General features: G+C 37.1%; 1 protein-coding gene across 1 annotated transcript in view; it reads right to left on the minus strand.

Moving 5' to 3' along the window:
* rptor (regulatory associated protein of MTOR, complex 1) overlaps positions 1-17,151 on the minus strand; it is a 362,931-nt gene that overhangs the window by 246,644 nt on the left and 99,136 nt on the right. Inside the window, exons 5-6 of the mRNA XM_048611098.1 lie at positions 10,577-10,723; positions 3,063-3,238 (exon numbers count right to left, since the gene is read on the minus strand). Coding sequence (XP_048467055.1) covers positions 3,063-3,238; positions 10,577-10,723 — 323 coding nt within the window. The remainder of the gene's footprint in view (positions 1-3,062; positions 3,239-10,576; positions 10,724-17,151) is intronic.

Below are 17,151 nucleotides of genomic sequence, written 5' to 3' on the forward strand. Positions count from 1 at the left end.
GCCCTTATCCTATGTGGTAAGGATCGCAGGTTTGAAAGATACTATTCAAGGATACCTGGTGGGATGTTGTAGTGCAACTTGTACATAGTATACATTCCTAGCAATCTGCATTAGCAGCGCAGGAAGAAATACTGAGGGTTGATGTATCAGGTGGTGATCAAGCAGGTTGCTTTGCCCTGGTTCAGCTTCTCAAGTGTCACTAGAGGCAGACCTATTTAGGCAAGCAGAGAACATATACAACATAGAACAATACAGCACACGAACAGGCTCTTTGGCCCATGATGACTGCACTGAACAGGATGCTGTTCTAAATTAATCCACCTGCTAGCACGTGGTCTGCATTACTCGATTCCCTGCCTGTTCACGAGCGTGTTTAAATGCCTCTTAAATGCTACTATTGCATCTGCTTCTACATGCTTCTACTGCTTCTGTCATGTTTTAGACACCCAACACCCTGTGTAAAAAAGTTACCTTGTGCATCTCTTTTCAACTTTCCCCTTCTCTATTTAAACCTATTCGCCTTAAAGACATTGACTATCCACCCTATCCAGGCCTCTGATAATCTCATACCCTTCTATTAGGTCATCCCTTAGCCTCCAACATTCCATTTCATTCCTGATTTGCGCTTGATAGATGGGAACAAGATCTGACAAGTTAGGAGTTTTTCTACTTGCTGCAGATTTCTCCAGCCTCAAACCTGCGCTTGCATTTTTTTGTTTGTTCTAGTTAAGTTTCTGGCCAATGGTAAGCCTCCTCAGTACACTGATGGCGAGGGATTCAGAAATGTGACGCTATTTATGTGGATAGGAAAAGGTCAGATTCTCTCTGGTTGGAGATGGTCATTGCCAGGCACTTGTGTGGTACAAATTACTTGCCATTTATCAGCTCAAACCTGACCATTGTCCAAGTTTCGCTGCATTTGGACATGCAGTGCTTCATCATCTCAGGAGCCGTGAAAGGTGCTGAAGATTGTGCAATCATTCGCATACGTACCATTTCTGACGTTATCATAGACAGAAGGTCATTGATGAAACAACTGATGATGATCGGGCCTAGGACAGACGTTTGGCCTCCAGCAACTCTAAACATTTTCTTTTCTGATGGGTACAACTCTAATTAGTGGAGCATCTTTCCACATTTCCATAAATTTCACTTTTGCCAAGTCTCCTTGATGCAACACTCAGTCAAATACTGCGGTGAGGTCAAGAACAATCTCTCTCACCTCACTTTCAATGTGGCCCAAGAGAGCAAAGCAACACAACAGAAATGTCTGATAAAAGCATTAAAATAACACCTCATACATTTAAGTTCTAATACTTGGAACATAAAGTTTATTCACTATTGTCTATTATATGTCTAAGTTTTCGATAAATATTTGTTCAAAACACATTTCATATCTGTTCTTCATTAGGAAGATCCTTATGAATTTCTCCAACTGTTAACACCAGTAATGTCTAAGGTTTCCTATGAGATTGCAATTTTAAATAATTACTTGTGCTCTCATGGGGTGGCAGAGAATTTCAGTTGCCAAAGGCACTACTGCTGATAATTACAATGCCTGCATCTAATACCATCACAAAATACTGTTAGAACCTTTGATCTATACTAATGTATAAATTTATTATTGCAATGATTTTATTTATGCAGTAAAACTGCAAGCATTTTAACTTATGGTGCATATAGCCATAGTGGTTTACTATACAGAAAGCAGTCATTCCTTCAAAAGGAAGGAATGCCTTTCCTACAACAATCCAAAATTGATCACAATGACCCATTTTCTCCCTATAGCTCTACATTTTTCAACTCTTCAACTACTTCTCTGCCATTTTTCTTTGATATGAAACGGCCCCTGCCTCAACCACTCCCATGTAAAGCATTCCATGCTCCATCACGAATGCCTAAGAACTATTCCCCTCACTTGCCTTTTAACAATTTTAATTGATGCTCCCTTATCAGTAACTCAGCAAATAGAGCTGAACCTATACCCAATAATACCCAATAATAATAGCAAAATACGGCAGATGTTGGAGATCCAAAATTTAAAAAAAGTTAGGAATGTTTAGGACCAGACTTGCTATCTGTGGAGAGAGAAACAGAGATAACATTTCATGCCAACGACCCTTCAAAAATTTTCTCATCCTGCAGTCGCACGTCGAACAGCAGTATAATTATTATGTTAGTGGACTAGCAATCTTAAAGAATTAACGATCCATAGATGTGACCTCAACAAAGCAATTGTGGAATTTAAATTTAATTAATTAATTAAGCAAATCTGGAATAAAAATTAGTAAGTGACCATTAAAATACTGGATTGGCGTTTTTAAAAAAAAATTCTGGTTCATTCGTGTCCTTACCTGGTCTGGATCTCAATGCTCTCTCTGCTTGACAAGGCACTCCATTGCATTAAATTACATTAAAAAAAGTATATGACTTAACATTTACTTACACCATAAAAACTGCACTGGTTCAAGAAGGGAGCTCACCACCACTTTCTCAGAAGCAATTCAGAATCAGTAACGTATGTTGAGCAGTCTAGTGACGCAATGGTGGCGTCTTTACCCAGGCCGTTGTTCAAGACCCACTTCAGGACTTGATGGCTGTAGAATGCACATTAATAACACAGCCAAAAATGTTGACTGCGTATGACAGGTAGTAAGCATGAAAGAGCCTCCAGGCCAGCTATGCATGATGTAAAGTGGAGACCCTCAAGCTACACCCTTTGGCAACAGGTTAGCTAACTCTTCCAAGAAAAATTAGCCATGAAAAGAATCAAGTACATGCTTATTCTGATTCATGTGTCACAGATGCAGAAGAGTCTTTCAAATGTGATAAATGCTGGCCTTGTCACTGTCTCCCATTTTCCATTAAAAGGTCGTCAACATAGCTTCTTGGATTTCTGACACCTACCATTAGTACTCTCCATTGGACAAATCCTGAATGATCATGCCTGCAAGATCTGGAGACTGCAGCAGCCAATGCACATTGTGCATTTCTCCAACACATAAAAATGACATGTTCTACTGAACCCAAAAAAAAGCATCATTACGTAAAGCTGAACTCACCAGCGCAATGCTATTTTGATAGGTGTAGTAAGGCAGGAAGTGAAAAGATCTGCTGGTAAATCCGGATTCATGGGCAGAAGTTCAGTGGCCTCACAGGCAGCCAGCTGGATACAGTTCTTCATTGATGGTGGCAAAGGCATCTGTGCAAGTGGATGATTTGGATTGATAGCTGCAACCTGAAAAATTAAGACCATTGCTTAAAACTCTTGCAGAAGAAATAAATAGAACTGAATGGTTTTACCAAGATCTTCCATTGTAAAATTGACAAGAAGAGCGTTTTTAATGATCGAAGTATCATTTCAGTTTGATTCACTAATCACAGAAGATAATAATCACAAATATCATTTTCAAACAATGTATTAATCTAACATTAAAAGGCAATGGCAAGGAGTCATTTTCACAGAGGTACATTTATCATGCAATACACAATTAGCTATGAGCACTAATGGGAAGTAGAGAGATTATATACTACAGATACCGGTGCTTCAGTTAATTTAGAAAACCTTGAAAATACCAAAAGTGGGAGTCAACCTGTATGCCCAGTATAAAAAGGCACTATTTGCACAGCTGCAGGTGGTCACCATCTTTGTCATTCACCATGTTGGGTAAAATATTCATTTATGGAGTGAAAACTTGAGGCTGACCACTAATGAAGTTAGATACGCATTCTGGCTGAAAAGGGGGCATTGGATTGTACAGAGGGTAAAAAGCATGACTGTGTGATATAAAGAAGCCATCTTGTATGCCAGATTGACTTGTAGCAAGGATCTCTGGTAATTTTCAACATTAGTTAAAGTAACTTTCCACTGCTTGTATTAAGTTAGTTGGTCAGAAACATTGGTATAGATATTAGAGCAACATGGTTCTTTATTCAGTATTCACAGAGAGCTTCTTATCCAAGTGTCTGAAGAATTCATTTATTTCCTCCTTTTTCTCAGGATATTGCTAGGTTCTAAAGGTGTCATCGGTCTTTCAGTACTTCACTTACCTGACCATTCTTCATTGTAAAACCTAGGTAGGATTGAAAAGCTCCCTCAGGCATGAGAGTTATCAGAGCCAAGTGTGATCCTACCCTTCACAAACAGCCATGCATCATTTTCTAACAGGCATTAGCAGGCAACAATCAAGAGTCACACGCTTGCTGGCTTGAAAATTGCACTTGTCTTTGGCTTACAGGGTGTATCTCGAAAACACTTTCAGCTACACAACTAAAATAGTAACTATATCAGTACTACTAAAGTATGTAATGCCGAAAGAAAATAATTCATTTTCTGAAACATCACCTGCAAGAGAAGTTGAGAGGAAGAAAGGCCAGACAATGTGACTATAAGAAAATTGCAAAGCAAAACCAGTCAAATGTAATGATACAAACCATTTCAAGAAAACTTACGCTGTATTAACCAGGTCAAAATCACAACAGTTATTGTTACGCAAAACAATTTACCACCAACTGTTTATGGGACAAAGTCTACATACATCGATTTAAAAAAGTGATGATTACACACATCACTATGAACAGAATTCACGACCAAACCTACATACATGCAAGTGGTTAGGACATAGAACATTTAAGAGCTTCTTCTACAAACTGACAAGTACAGTTCAGCCTTACTTATGTTGCGAAATGTTATAGTACGACTGCACATGCTGGAAAGAAAGACAGTGAGAGAATCACTGTGGTATCTAACTTCTGACAGCACAATGATGCTCAGGAAACCACTGAGGTCAGCGTGCGATCTTTATTTTGTGACATTAGCATTTTTTGAAATCCAGTTCCATAAATAGTCAGAAACAGAAGTGAGCAACTTAATTTGAGATTGAGCTTGACAGGCCGTTTACCTCTGATGGCTTTTTTTGAATTTCATATAAATGATTCAGTAAAAAGTTACCCTCTGCCCTACTGTCTAATCTGCTCTGATGCAGGCACAGGGATGTTCAATGTCCTTAGGACTATATATCAATTAGTCAGTGTTCAACACAGATATGAAGCAGTGCAGTGCATCAAAGTTCCCAGATATCAACATTTTAACTGCGAATCAGAAAAGATCCCAAAACAATATACCCCTAAAATGATAAATGCATTTATAGCTCAAAACGTGATGTATATTTACAGATCAGGCACCAAACTGCTTAACCCGATTTATGTATTGTTCATACATTTACTACCCAACTTTTTCAGTAAAAGAAAAAAGTAACAAACATAAAGGTCATTCATGCATCACCTGCTAATGTAATGGTGCCTTTGATTTTAAAATTCTCATCTTTGTCTTCACATCTTCCAATGGTATCACTATATCTGGAATCCCTGCCAACCCCACAGCCTTCAGATATCTATGTTCGTCTCCGGTCTCTTGAGTATTCCTAATTTTATTTGCTCCATCACTGGTAGCCATGCCCTCAAGATGACTGAGCCTTAGCTCTGAAATTTCATCTCTAGACCTCCCCAACCTCTTACTCCTCCTTTAAGATGCTCCGTAAAAACTACCACAGGCCTCTGGTCATCTTTGCCAAAATCTTTCCTGTGTAGCTTTCTGTCAAAGTGCACTGTGCCGTGTAAAGCTCTTGTGAAACACCTTGCTTTATATTACAGGTGCTGCAAGTTGTTGTCATAACACCTTTCCTATTTGATCTTGATATAATGCCTGCAACTTTAGACCAGAAAGAATTTTGCAGTATTTTGTATTCTCATCGCACATACAAGGCAAAAAAAAAGTCACAGTCACACTTGCAATTTGGATTATTCATTGTTATAATTGGCATTAAGACATCTTTAAGTTTTAAACCACTAACTTGATGCATATTTGCATTGCTGGTATACCCCACTGTCAATTGTGCATTGCTGCCTTAGAGCTTACAAAATTTTGCAAAAGGGAGCTTTTTTACCCCTCGATGCCTCCGAGTCCTTTAACCTCCCCAATGGCCAGTTAAATAAAACTGGACTTGGTGGGATTAAAGAAAGACATTCATTTGCATAATGCCTGTCACAACCTCAGCAAGTTACAAAGTTCCTCAGAGCCAATTTTTTTTTAAAATTTTAAGAGTAGCCACTATTGCAACCTGGGAAATACGGAAGTTAAATTGTACACAGCAATCTCCTAGATACAGTAAAAATAAATGAGCAAATCTTGTGATGTCTGACAGATAAATGTTGCTTAAGACATGGTGAGCTTGCATCTGGCCTTTTCTAAATAATGTCAGAGAATAACTTATATCCACCTGTCGAGGCAATCAGGGTCTTGAATAAATTTCACATCAGAGAAGTGCAACATCTGAATGCCCTTCAATATTGCAGAGAAGTGCCAGACTGAACTGGTGCTTGAAACCTGAGCTTTTTCACCCAGAGTGCTACTATTAAATCACAGTTAACTCCACATTAATACATTCATATTGAACCATTAATTGCAGAAAAAAACCTTGGTATATATCTGTAATATAGATAGGAAGACAATGCAGAGAATTCATTGTAAAGTAAATATGGTATTGCAATGTTCTCTATTTCATTGATCTTACCATATTTTCTTGCAATGTTTATTTAGCTAAAACACAGATGTGTTTTTGCTGTCACTGGACCGTGGAATCCTACTGTGCACTCTGTACCCATAGCAAACAAGCTGATATTTCCTACGCAAGGCAAATAGTAATGAAGAAATAAGTTTACTTAATTGGGCAGACCTTACTGCACTCTACAGAGCCAAGTTGTGGCTCTTCAGCTTCACAGGCAATTCTGGAAGCTAGCAGAGGTATCAGGCTTTGAAGAAGAATCCATTTTTTCTGCATTTTATTTACAGAAAAATATTCTATGAAATATTCATTGTTTCAGCCACTTCTCAGTGGAAATCATGAGGACTCCTGTTGAACCAAACACACAATGAATGAATATTGATCAAATACATTCTGTTTCCAGACAGGAACAGCTGCTTAATATGAGACTACTGAAATAATATAATTCCAGTGGTGGATCAAACCTGTATGCGAAAGGAAAGGCCCTTTATGTATTGGGTTTCAAACAGAATGGAAAATCAATATTATTAAAATACAGACTTTTAGTACAAATACATGGGTCCACAACAAAATGCAATCAGGCCTTCCAAATTCATCCCTAAACTTTCTATCTAAATTTCTCCCATCTTTGTATCTAGTTAGAAGTATGATTTGTGTTTTCCCTATTTGTGGTTTTCCATGAGATAGGTTAGCTTAACTTAACCATATATACCAAGTGTTGAACTTGTAATATTGTAATCTGATTTCCCATCTAATTGGTCAAAAGGGCACTCTCTTACCTATTGGGTAAGGATTGTGTAGCAGAACTGATTGACATGTATTCTTGATGTTGGCTGTACGCCATGTAAAAAGTTTAAGGAACTTCATGAATAATTTATCATCTAGGATTCACACCTAGAGCACCAAAAGAAAATCTGACTTATCCAAAACTTACTGTGGTAAGTTTGAATCAAATCTCTGTTCAATTTACAACAAAACAGATTTCAAAACCCTGGGGAATAGCAATTACAGCCAATGAAGTAAATTTGAACTATTTGACCAATAAACGTTTTTCAGCTGGTGCTCTGAACTCCTCTTCATTGAATTATTTCGTCCAAGTGCAGAGTAAAAACAACTTAAGAGTCTCATGCAAAAGATGACACCTCTAATAGTACAGTGCCCCTCACTGTTGCACTTAACTACCAGCTTAAGATTTAAGCAATGCTCAGCATCTTAATTATTAAAGCCCATTATTTCTACTGCAACTCATTTGCAGGCAATACTAATTCCTTATTTTCACTGCACAGTACAGAACAGATTTCAATTACATTATCCATATCAACCTAACACAGCAGAGAGAGACAACTTGCATTTGTCACGTCTGTTACACAACCTCATGGGTTCTAAACGCCTTTCCAGCAAATGAAAAACTATTGAAAATAGCTCAGAGTGCAAATAATAGCTTAACAAGAGTGCCAATTAAACTTAAAATTCAAAACTCTACTTTGCTCATGAAAATCATACAATTTTGGGAGAAGCACTTACAATGAGTTTAGTTAAGCTTTTAATGAAAGAAATATAATGTATTAATTAAATATGCCCTATTTCCTAATGAATGAGAATTTGTTTCTTTTTTAGCTTCCAGGGTCAGTAATATTAATAATGAACGAAACCATAATGAAGTGATAAGGATTTTTTTTTGTGGGGGGCGTGCGGGGGGGGCTGTGTGTAGGGGTGTTGGGGTGTAGAGAGGGTGTACCTCAAACTTTATAAAAACTATCAGCTTATCTCCCATCATCTTAATATGATAGCTTTGTTTCTTTAAGAATCATCGGGTTTTTTTGAAAAAAAGCAACATTATACAAAAGGGAGAATCTGCTAGCACAAACTCATTCACAGAAAACAATATCAGTGATGATGGGGGTAGAGGGTCAGGTGGGAAAAATGAGGAGACTTGTGTGAAGAATAGTTACTGATCCACTGCAAATGATCTCAAAGAAAAATAAAATTGTAAGATCACTGAAGCATTGAATTCATGACCACCTTTAATAATTAGCTCCCTTGAGTTTTGGGACAATCTCAATCATCTCAAACACTAATTCTATAAAAAATAGTTATACCTTTCCAACAGCTTTAGATAGAGCTATGATGGTTAGGAGTTCCTCAAAGGACCTTCTACCTTCTCCTTTAAGAGTTCCTTTCAACCCATCTCTTACAGCAGTCTGATTAACTGGTGTTAATCAGCACAGTAAAGAAACACAAAGCACAAAGGAATGCAACAGCATAAATAAAATCAGCATTCCTCCTCCCCTAGAGTAGCAGCTAGAAGTACAAATGCTATTTCCCATACAAACACTCGAAATATGCCAAAGATCTTGTATTCATGTGGCACAATCTTAACGTCAAACTTAAACTAAGCTAATACAATCAATCTGCCTGTAATTAAAAATAACTCATGAAAGGTAGTATCCATGTTAAGATGAAAAGAACCAATCACTGTTATATTTTAGATCCAGAGTTGATGAAGTTGTTTCTGCCTCTCAAATCTGTATCCATCATCGAAAGGAGCTGATGCAATCTGTCTAATCAGTTGTGTATCTCTGCTACTATACCCAAATACTTGCAATCACAGTCACAATAAGTATGTGCACTTTGTCACATTTAACACAAGTCAACCATATTAGTCTCCTCTGATTTTTTTTTGCATTGACCAGCTCACTGCAACCACCTTCACTGGGTTTGACCTACCCAAGTGTAACTAGAACATTGCAACAGCTTCCTTTCCTACCGCAGCATTGTTGTTTCTGGACTACCCGCTAAGGTTGCATCTAGGTCATCCCCTTTTCTCATCTGCTGACATGGGATCAAATTCCACATGTAGACTTGTTAACCTCCATTGTATCACCCGTGTTTTCACATTTAAACAACTTTATCACTAAACATAACTTCTCCAGACTAGCCTCTTGTATTCCACGCTCAGTTTAAATTTAAACTCACCCAAAGGAACCTTACCCACACTGACTCTGGTTAAGCCCTCAACCATGCACACTTAACTACACTAACTATAGGTCTGGAAATTCTTTGATCTTAAATTCTCACCCTGAAGTCTAAATCTATGTACCTGACCTCCAAATTAATGCAAGCTCCAACACTGATGCAAGTGAACATGAGCAAAAAAAACTAGGAAGATAATTTGTACAAATTAATTTTAATCAAAAACTCAAAAGCTCATAAATGCTAAAACAGTGGAGCACAATAGTTCTCAAATACCGCTCACGCTACGTAATAGGAAGCATAAAACTACCAACACATACTATAATAGGGTGATGTGACCATGTAATACCGATTCTTACACATCATTCTAACCCAATTCATGGACACCATGACTGAAAAGTAGTCCTTACACCACCTTATTTTTGGAACTGCCATGAAAAGTCAATAAAACATATTCATGAGAGATAGTAGGAACTGCCAATGCTGGAGAATCTGAGATAACAAGGTGTATGAACAGAGCAGGCCAAGCAGCATCAGAGGAGCAGGAAAGCTGACGTTTTGGGTCTGGACCCTTCTTCAGAAATATTTATGAGTTGTGTAAATTATGATCAGCTGTATTTTGGATTAATCATCTTAGTCTCTTGATAGCTTTCATGGAATTTAAGCAATGCTCAAAATATAACAAAAAAATCTGTTGTTCTTTGTATTTATCCTGGCTTCTAGCCTCAGATTCAATTTCTGAATTTGTTTTGATGTGGAAAAATGATATGAAAAATGAAAGCAAGTTTAAACATCTTGACAGATTCAACAAATGTCAATTGTAGCTCATGACTCAACAGTAAAGAATTGCATCAACTTTGTTGTTTATTATCAGTAAAATTACTACAATTCAAAACAATGGCACACAGGTGAGAATAAATTCTGACTTCATATTGCAATTTTCTTTCCACACGTTTGAAGTCAAAACAATTTTTTTCTCTTTTACAGTGAACAGAGCATATTGTACTTTTGTTGGATGACCATGAGAAAAGCATACATACCTCCAACTCCTGTTCCCTCTGCAATGCAAACTGCTTAAATGACTTCACTATGATTCCAGCATTCGAGCAGTCATACACAAATATTGAGGGGCTTCCCATCCAAGTCTGAAGATCATATATAGAAAGAGGAATATATTGGGTATAATTCTGTTGTGAAAAGAAAACAAAAATCACAATTAGATGCCATGTTTCTCTCCTATTTTAAACTTTGCAGCAAACGTATTTCAGTATTATCACAAGTTCTACTCTCATGACAAACGCAGAACTATTTTTACTGAATAAATGTGCCAGTACACCAGATAGGTGTAGTTAAATATAAAATCCTACCACACCCTGCTTTTAGCAAGAAAAATCAGAATGAATTTGAAAGCCTTTACATTTCAAAACCTCAACTATACAACTTAAGGTCAGCAAAATGGTAAAAGTTCATGGTAATCATAAAATTATTAATATTAAACAATTTTTAAGATAAAAGATGTGAAGGTTAATTATAACAGCTCATGCTTCTCAATTTTTTGATACTATTAATTCTCAGGATGAGGCAGTCATAACCAAGACCAGTACAATTGCCTGTTCCTAGTTACTACTTGAAGGTGGGGGCGGACCTCAAATAAACAGTGCAAGCACACATTATTCTTTGGAGTGATCTGAATACAACTAAGTGACCCGCTTGGTCATTTCTTAGGGCAGCGAGACATCACTTTGGTATGGGATTAGAGTCACATATAGATCAGAATAAAAGCAAAGGACTGTGGATACTGGAAGATCAGAAATAAAAACAGAAAATGCTGGAGAAACTCAGCTGACAGCATTCCTGGAGAATGTAACAAAGTTAACATTTTGAGTCCTAATACAACTTTTCTACAGAATACTCCGAAATTGGAATATAAAATCTCTGTTTGGAAGAAAGGTCATTGGATTTGAAACATTTCCTCTGCTTCTCTCTGCAAATTCTACCAGACCTCCTCAGTTTCTCCGACGTTTTGCTTGTATTTCACAGATTGGAGACAGAAATAAGGTTTCTGCCCCTGAATTATTTTAAGGAACCAACTGAATGTTTACAGAGTTCCATAGACCCTTTTACTGACATTAGCTTTCTCTTAAACTTAACTTAATCTACAGCATTGGTAGAATTTAACTTTGTGCACTTTGGGTGTGCCATGAAAATGGATTTTTATGGTACCTGCATTGGAACTCAAGTCATTTTGCATTGACTCTGGTACACAAATTCAGTCACACCTTAGCCATCCAAATAATATCGAAAGAACACATTTTACTGAGCTCACCTAAAAATATGAAAGCTGAACAGAATCCAATTTTGTACATTGCTAGCTACTTATTTCCCTACATCTGTGCAATAATAGATATTACTGTATTAATCCATATTAGCATAATGATAGTTTCAGAATCATAACATTAACTGGGCTCAAACAGAAACTGCTATTAGTTTACAGGTTACACTACATGCTTGACAAAAGTAACCTTGAAAAGCTTTTGCAGCAACCTAATATAGCAAAAGTTAACCATGGAATCAATTTTGCCAAAGCTTTCCCTTTAAAATTAAAAATACAAGATGATCAAAAGAGAACATATTGTGCTATAGTAAGGAACCAAGAAAGATTGGACAGTGGATTGCCTAATAACGCAGAAGAAAATAAAAGCAGAGTGGGATTGACTGGATTTCTCTGGGGAAGCTAGCATTCACTCAAATGGGCAAAACAGTCTCCTCCTGTGCCATAAATGACACTATGATGAGCAAGAAGTTTTTTTTATGATCTCAGCGAAGACAAATAGATTTTAAAAATAAATATGTAATTCCAATTAATTGCTAGAAGAATAACAAGGCTTTATGCTTCAAACATTTATTGTAACCAAGATTTATAATTCGATTAACTAAGCACTTTTTTGCTGATTTATGTGGAATACTCCTTTTTTTAATGTTAGCACAACCAAAAATACTTCAGTTATATATTACACTGTTCTTTAGAAGGCATTCCATTCTCTTGAAATCACTCCAAAGTAATTCTTAGTTCCTGAGGCCTTTCTTCCCGTCATTTGCTTTCCCAGCCTGGAAACTTAATTCCACAGTCTTTCACGCCATGGGTTTTTCTGGAGAATTCTTCCTCTGGGTAAAGACCCCCATGACGAGTAAACTATTATGTCTAACTGTTATCTCTTTCTCACTCTCAGAAACTGGCAGACCATTTGATAGCTTTCGGGGATAGCTTCAAAATCTTTTCCCTCCTGAAACCAAGTGCTTGGCAATGCTATTCACATGAGCCTTATGTCTAAGTAGAAATGTAGATTAGTAATTCTTTAGAGCCCAGCTCTCTTGCATCTTAAAATAAATAGGCAGTTTCAAAAATTGACTGTTTATAGCCTGATATTTTTCAACATGTTTCTTGGACATTCAGAGTAACTGCTGTTATTAAACAGTTTGTTGCCATTGTTTCCAACAATGAGTATTCTGTACCTTTTTCCTCGTAAAACAACATGGGCTCCCTGTAATCTCTAACAATCAAACATTTGGACTAGCTGCCAGCCTAACATCATAAACACACCACCTTGATTTGAACTTAAATTACAGGCAGTGTCAAAATATATCAAAGCTTATATCACTGTAACACATCTTAGTATTTGCAACTTTAAAACCCAGCCAGGTAGCCTTCACAAAATATTCTGCTCAGTATTTATTTAAATGAAGCATCTGCAGAAAATCAGTAAAGACAATGAGTGTCTGCCTTGATAAGTCACTGTAAGACATAAGCAGCATTTATGCATTTCCTGTATTTAAAAGGCAGAAAAAGAAGTTAAGCAAACAATACAAAACTGTAATGCTCCAACTATGCAAAAACAATCTCTTTCAAAAACACACCCATTCTGGGTTTTTTAGAAAGTCAGGTCAGCTGTATTAGCCTAGCAGCATCCCTGAAAGATTAAATTTAAAGTTACAAGATGGAAAATTTGTCGATCTTTAGACCTCAGATTATTCAAATATTACCATAAGCCATGTATGTACATTTGCATTTATTGCCATTCTGCCAAAGTGTAAAATATCCAGTGAATGCTCTATTGTATAACCTCATGACATGAGATTACCCCAGTTTATTTGGCATTTTTATAATGGCTCTTAGTTCATCAGAACTTAGTTACTATCACCAAAATGTTGTATAAAACTTTAAAAACTTGGTCCTATTTTTGTAACATAAAATAGACTACATTTCAGCTTAAATATCTATCTTGACAATACATTCAATCTAAATTCTAGCTATACAGATGGCCAAATTTCAGAAAACTGTACCTTTTTCAGATCAGAACAGCTTTACTGTTTCGATAAACATACTTTTATAGCTTCAGGATTTATCCAATAAGCCTCTCTTATACGTCAGAATAGCTTGATCATTGGAAAGAGATATTAACTGGATAAGTTTGGAATAATATTTGTCCAAAAATTCAAAAGTTGGAGATAAAATCGCTGAACACCAAAACGTCCGATAAGACGTTCAGGTCAAACGCAAAATCTGCACATCAGCTTGGCTGACTTAGCCCTGATATTTAGAAACACGTGCAGTCAAAAACACAGAAAATAATTTAAATCCAAACTCTGCAAATTTTAAGCTTTACAAAAGCCTTACTTGAAAGATATAATTGTACTGTTCGAAGTAAGTTAATTATTCTAATTATCTTCAAGTTAAACATGCAGCCGGGTCAATTAAAATTCTCCGTAGTAGCATGCACACTAGAATTCCAAAAACCTATTATGTTCATAGTTAGACCCACATGATCTCAATATCAGATTAAACCCACTCCAAATAGCAAATAACTTCCAAAATCTCATTAATCACATTCCTTCCCAACCTCTCATTCAATATAATTTATCCTGCAAGTTACAGTATATTCTCCAACAAACCAGTCTCTCCAAAGATGCTTTCTTTATAGCAACCTATAATGAAGCAATGTCATGTATTTATTTCTCCATTCAATACATTATGCTGTAACAGTAGGTGGGTAGATTAGCTCTCTCAGTCCTCAACTGATTACAGTATGAAAACAGTTCCAATTCAGTAATTTTCCTTCCTTCTATGGGATAATTTCTATTAACCCATCATTCCTAAAATTAGTTATTATATCAGCAGCAAAGAAAAGGCTTGCATGAATTCTGGTTGCAAAGTTTCGATAACTTTTATGATAGGGTTAGGGTAAGGTTTTAAAGTTACAAGTTTAAAGTATTCAAATTAAAAGTATTTGTCTATTGATACACCACATTGTATGAACAAAATGACCTTGAGATTGTGAGATGTTTCAAAGTTCTTTGATAAAGGTTACATTTTTTTTTGTTGATTTCTGAGCTATAAGCCAAACTAATCCTGTCCTGATTTGTGAAAATTAAAGCTGTAGGAAATGCTATCCTTAACATAAGCTATCAAGGGTACAGCGAAGGAGCTATCTGATCACAACATCAGATTAAAGCCACTCCAAACAGCAAATAATTTCCAGTTCAAAATCTCATTAATCACATTCCTTGCCAACCTTTCATTCAAAATAGTTTATCTTGCACGTTACAGTATATTCTCTAACAAACACCCAGAGTCTCCTCAACGATTCTTTCTTTACAGCAACCTATATGAAGCAATGTCATCACGCACAGCGACCAGTTCGCTGATTTTTCATCCCATAGGCTGAAGCTGTTGCTTTTGCATCAACTTGTTCCCAAGACAAAATGAAACAAATATTTAAAAACAGAAATGTGGGGAACTGCAAAGAGAGTACATATCTAACCATTATATTTGCAAATATCAAGCAAAATACTGCTGACACTATAACTTGCAACAGGAATGAAATAATGCTCTAAGCATTTAGTAGGTTATTGCAGCATCTGTGGAAGGAAACAGTTTATGATCTTCAATCTGTTCTGATGAAACGGATTTTTACAAATCCAAAGTGTAACCAAGTCCTCAAAATATTATTTGCTGATTATACATTACAGCACATGGTTAGACAGATGGAAACAGTACCACTCTAATGCAATTTGCACATCTTACAAAAAATTGCTTTACTCTTTTAAATAATTCTGACTTACTCCATACAGTATCATGTGTCACTGACTTCATAGCCACGCAAGTTTCAAGAAATAAAAAATTCCATTTAACTTCATAATTGGTTCATTCAAATTTCATAGCTGGTATCGCTGATGACTGGCTACACCCATCCAGCCTGAGGGCCCTTGGAATGCAATGGCAGGGTCCTTACACAGGAGAGGCAATGGCCTAGTGGTATTACCCTAGTGTTAATCCAGAGACCCAGGTATTGTTCTGAGGACCCGGGTTTGAATCCTGCTACAGCAGATGGTGGAATTTGAATTCAATAAATATCTGGAATTAAGAGTCTAACGATGACTGTGAATCCATTACCGATTATTGGAAAAACCCATCGGGCTCACTAATGCCCTTTAGCGAAGGAAACTGCCATCCTTACTTGGTCTGGCCTACATGTGACTCCAGACGCACAGCAAAGTCGTTGACTCATAACTGCCCTCTGGGCAACTAGAGATGGGCAATAAATGCTGGTCTAGCCAGCAACGCCCTCATCTAGTGAATGAAAAAAAACCTCTGAGCCAGAAGGCCTGGGTTCAAGTACCATCTGCTCCTAAGGTGCATCATAACATCCCTGAACAGGTTGATTAGAAAATTTCTACCCTTCCAGCCTATAGCTGCCTGGCTTTGACAGTCAACTTTTCTGTGGTAACACTTGGAAGCATCATTCACCTTCTAAATACTATTTCTATATATCAATTATGGATAATTAAAAGACATACAAAACATACTCCTAGATATAACAGTCCCACATCTGCTAATTTCAAGAAGAAATGCAATAGAAATGTAAGGATTTAATCCTTGATATGGGGTGGCACCATGGCACAGAGGTTAGCACTGCTGCCTCACAGCGCCAAGGCCCTGGGTTCAATTCCACCCTCGGGTGACTGCAGTCTGCACATTCTCCCCATGCCTGCATGGGTTTCTTCCAGATGCTCCAGTTTCCTCCCAGAGTCCAAAGATATGCAGATTAGGTGGATTGGCCGTGTTAAATTGCCCATAGTGTCTAGGAATGTGCAGGCTAGGTGGATTAGATTCATAGAGATGTACAGCAAGGAAACAGAGGGTCCAACTCGTTCATGCCTACCAGATATTTGAAGTTAATCTCGTCCTATTTGCCAGCATTTGGCCCATATCCCTCCAAACTCTTCTTATTCATATACCCAATTACTCCCACTGGAATGTGCTCATCCCAGGTTCTTGTTCTGGTAGGTCAGAAGTTGAAATCTTTCTAACAACTGAGTATCTGACTGCCTTCTTGGCTGGGTTGAGACTCAGCAACTGACTCATTCCTGACTTTACAATGAAAAGATGCTGACTTTATGTAGGAGCTTATTTGTGTATCGATACCTTCTTTTGGTCACATACACTAATCTTAAAATTAAATTCAGCATTCTGACACAATTGGACTGATGTTGGGAGAGTTTTGAGGTACACATTGCTGGGACAAACATTGCTGGGACAAACATTGCTGGGACAAAC

The sequence above is a fragment of the Rhincodon typus genome, chromosome 23, assembly GCF_021869965.1.
Source record: "Rhincodon typus isolate 14 chromosome 23, sRhiTyp1.1, whole genome shotgun sequence".
NCBI classification, from domain to species: Eukaryota; Metazoa; Chordata; class Chondrichthyes; order Orectolobiformes; family Rhincodontidae; genus Rhincodon; species Rhincodon typus.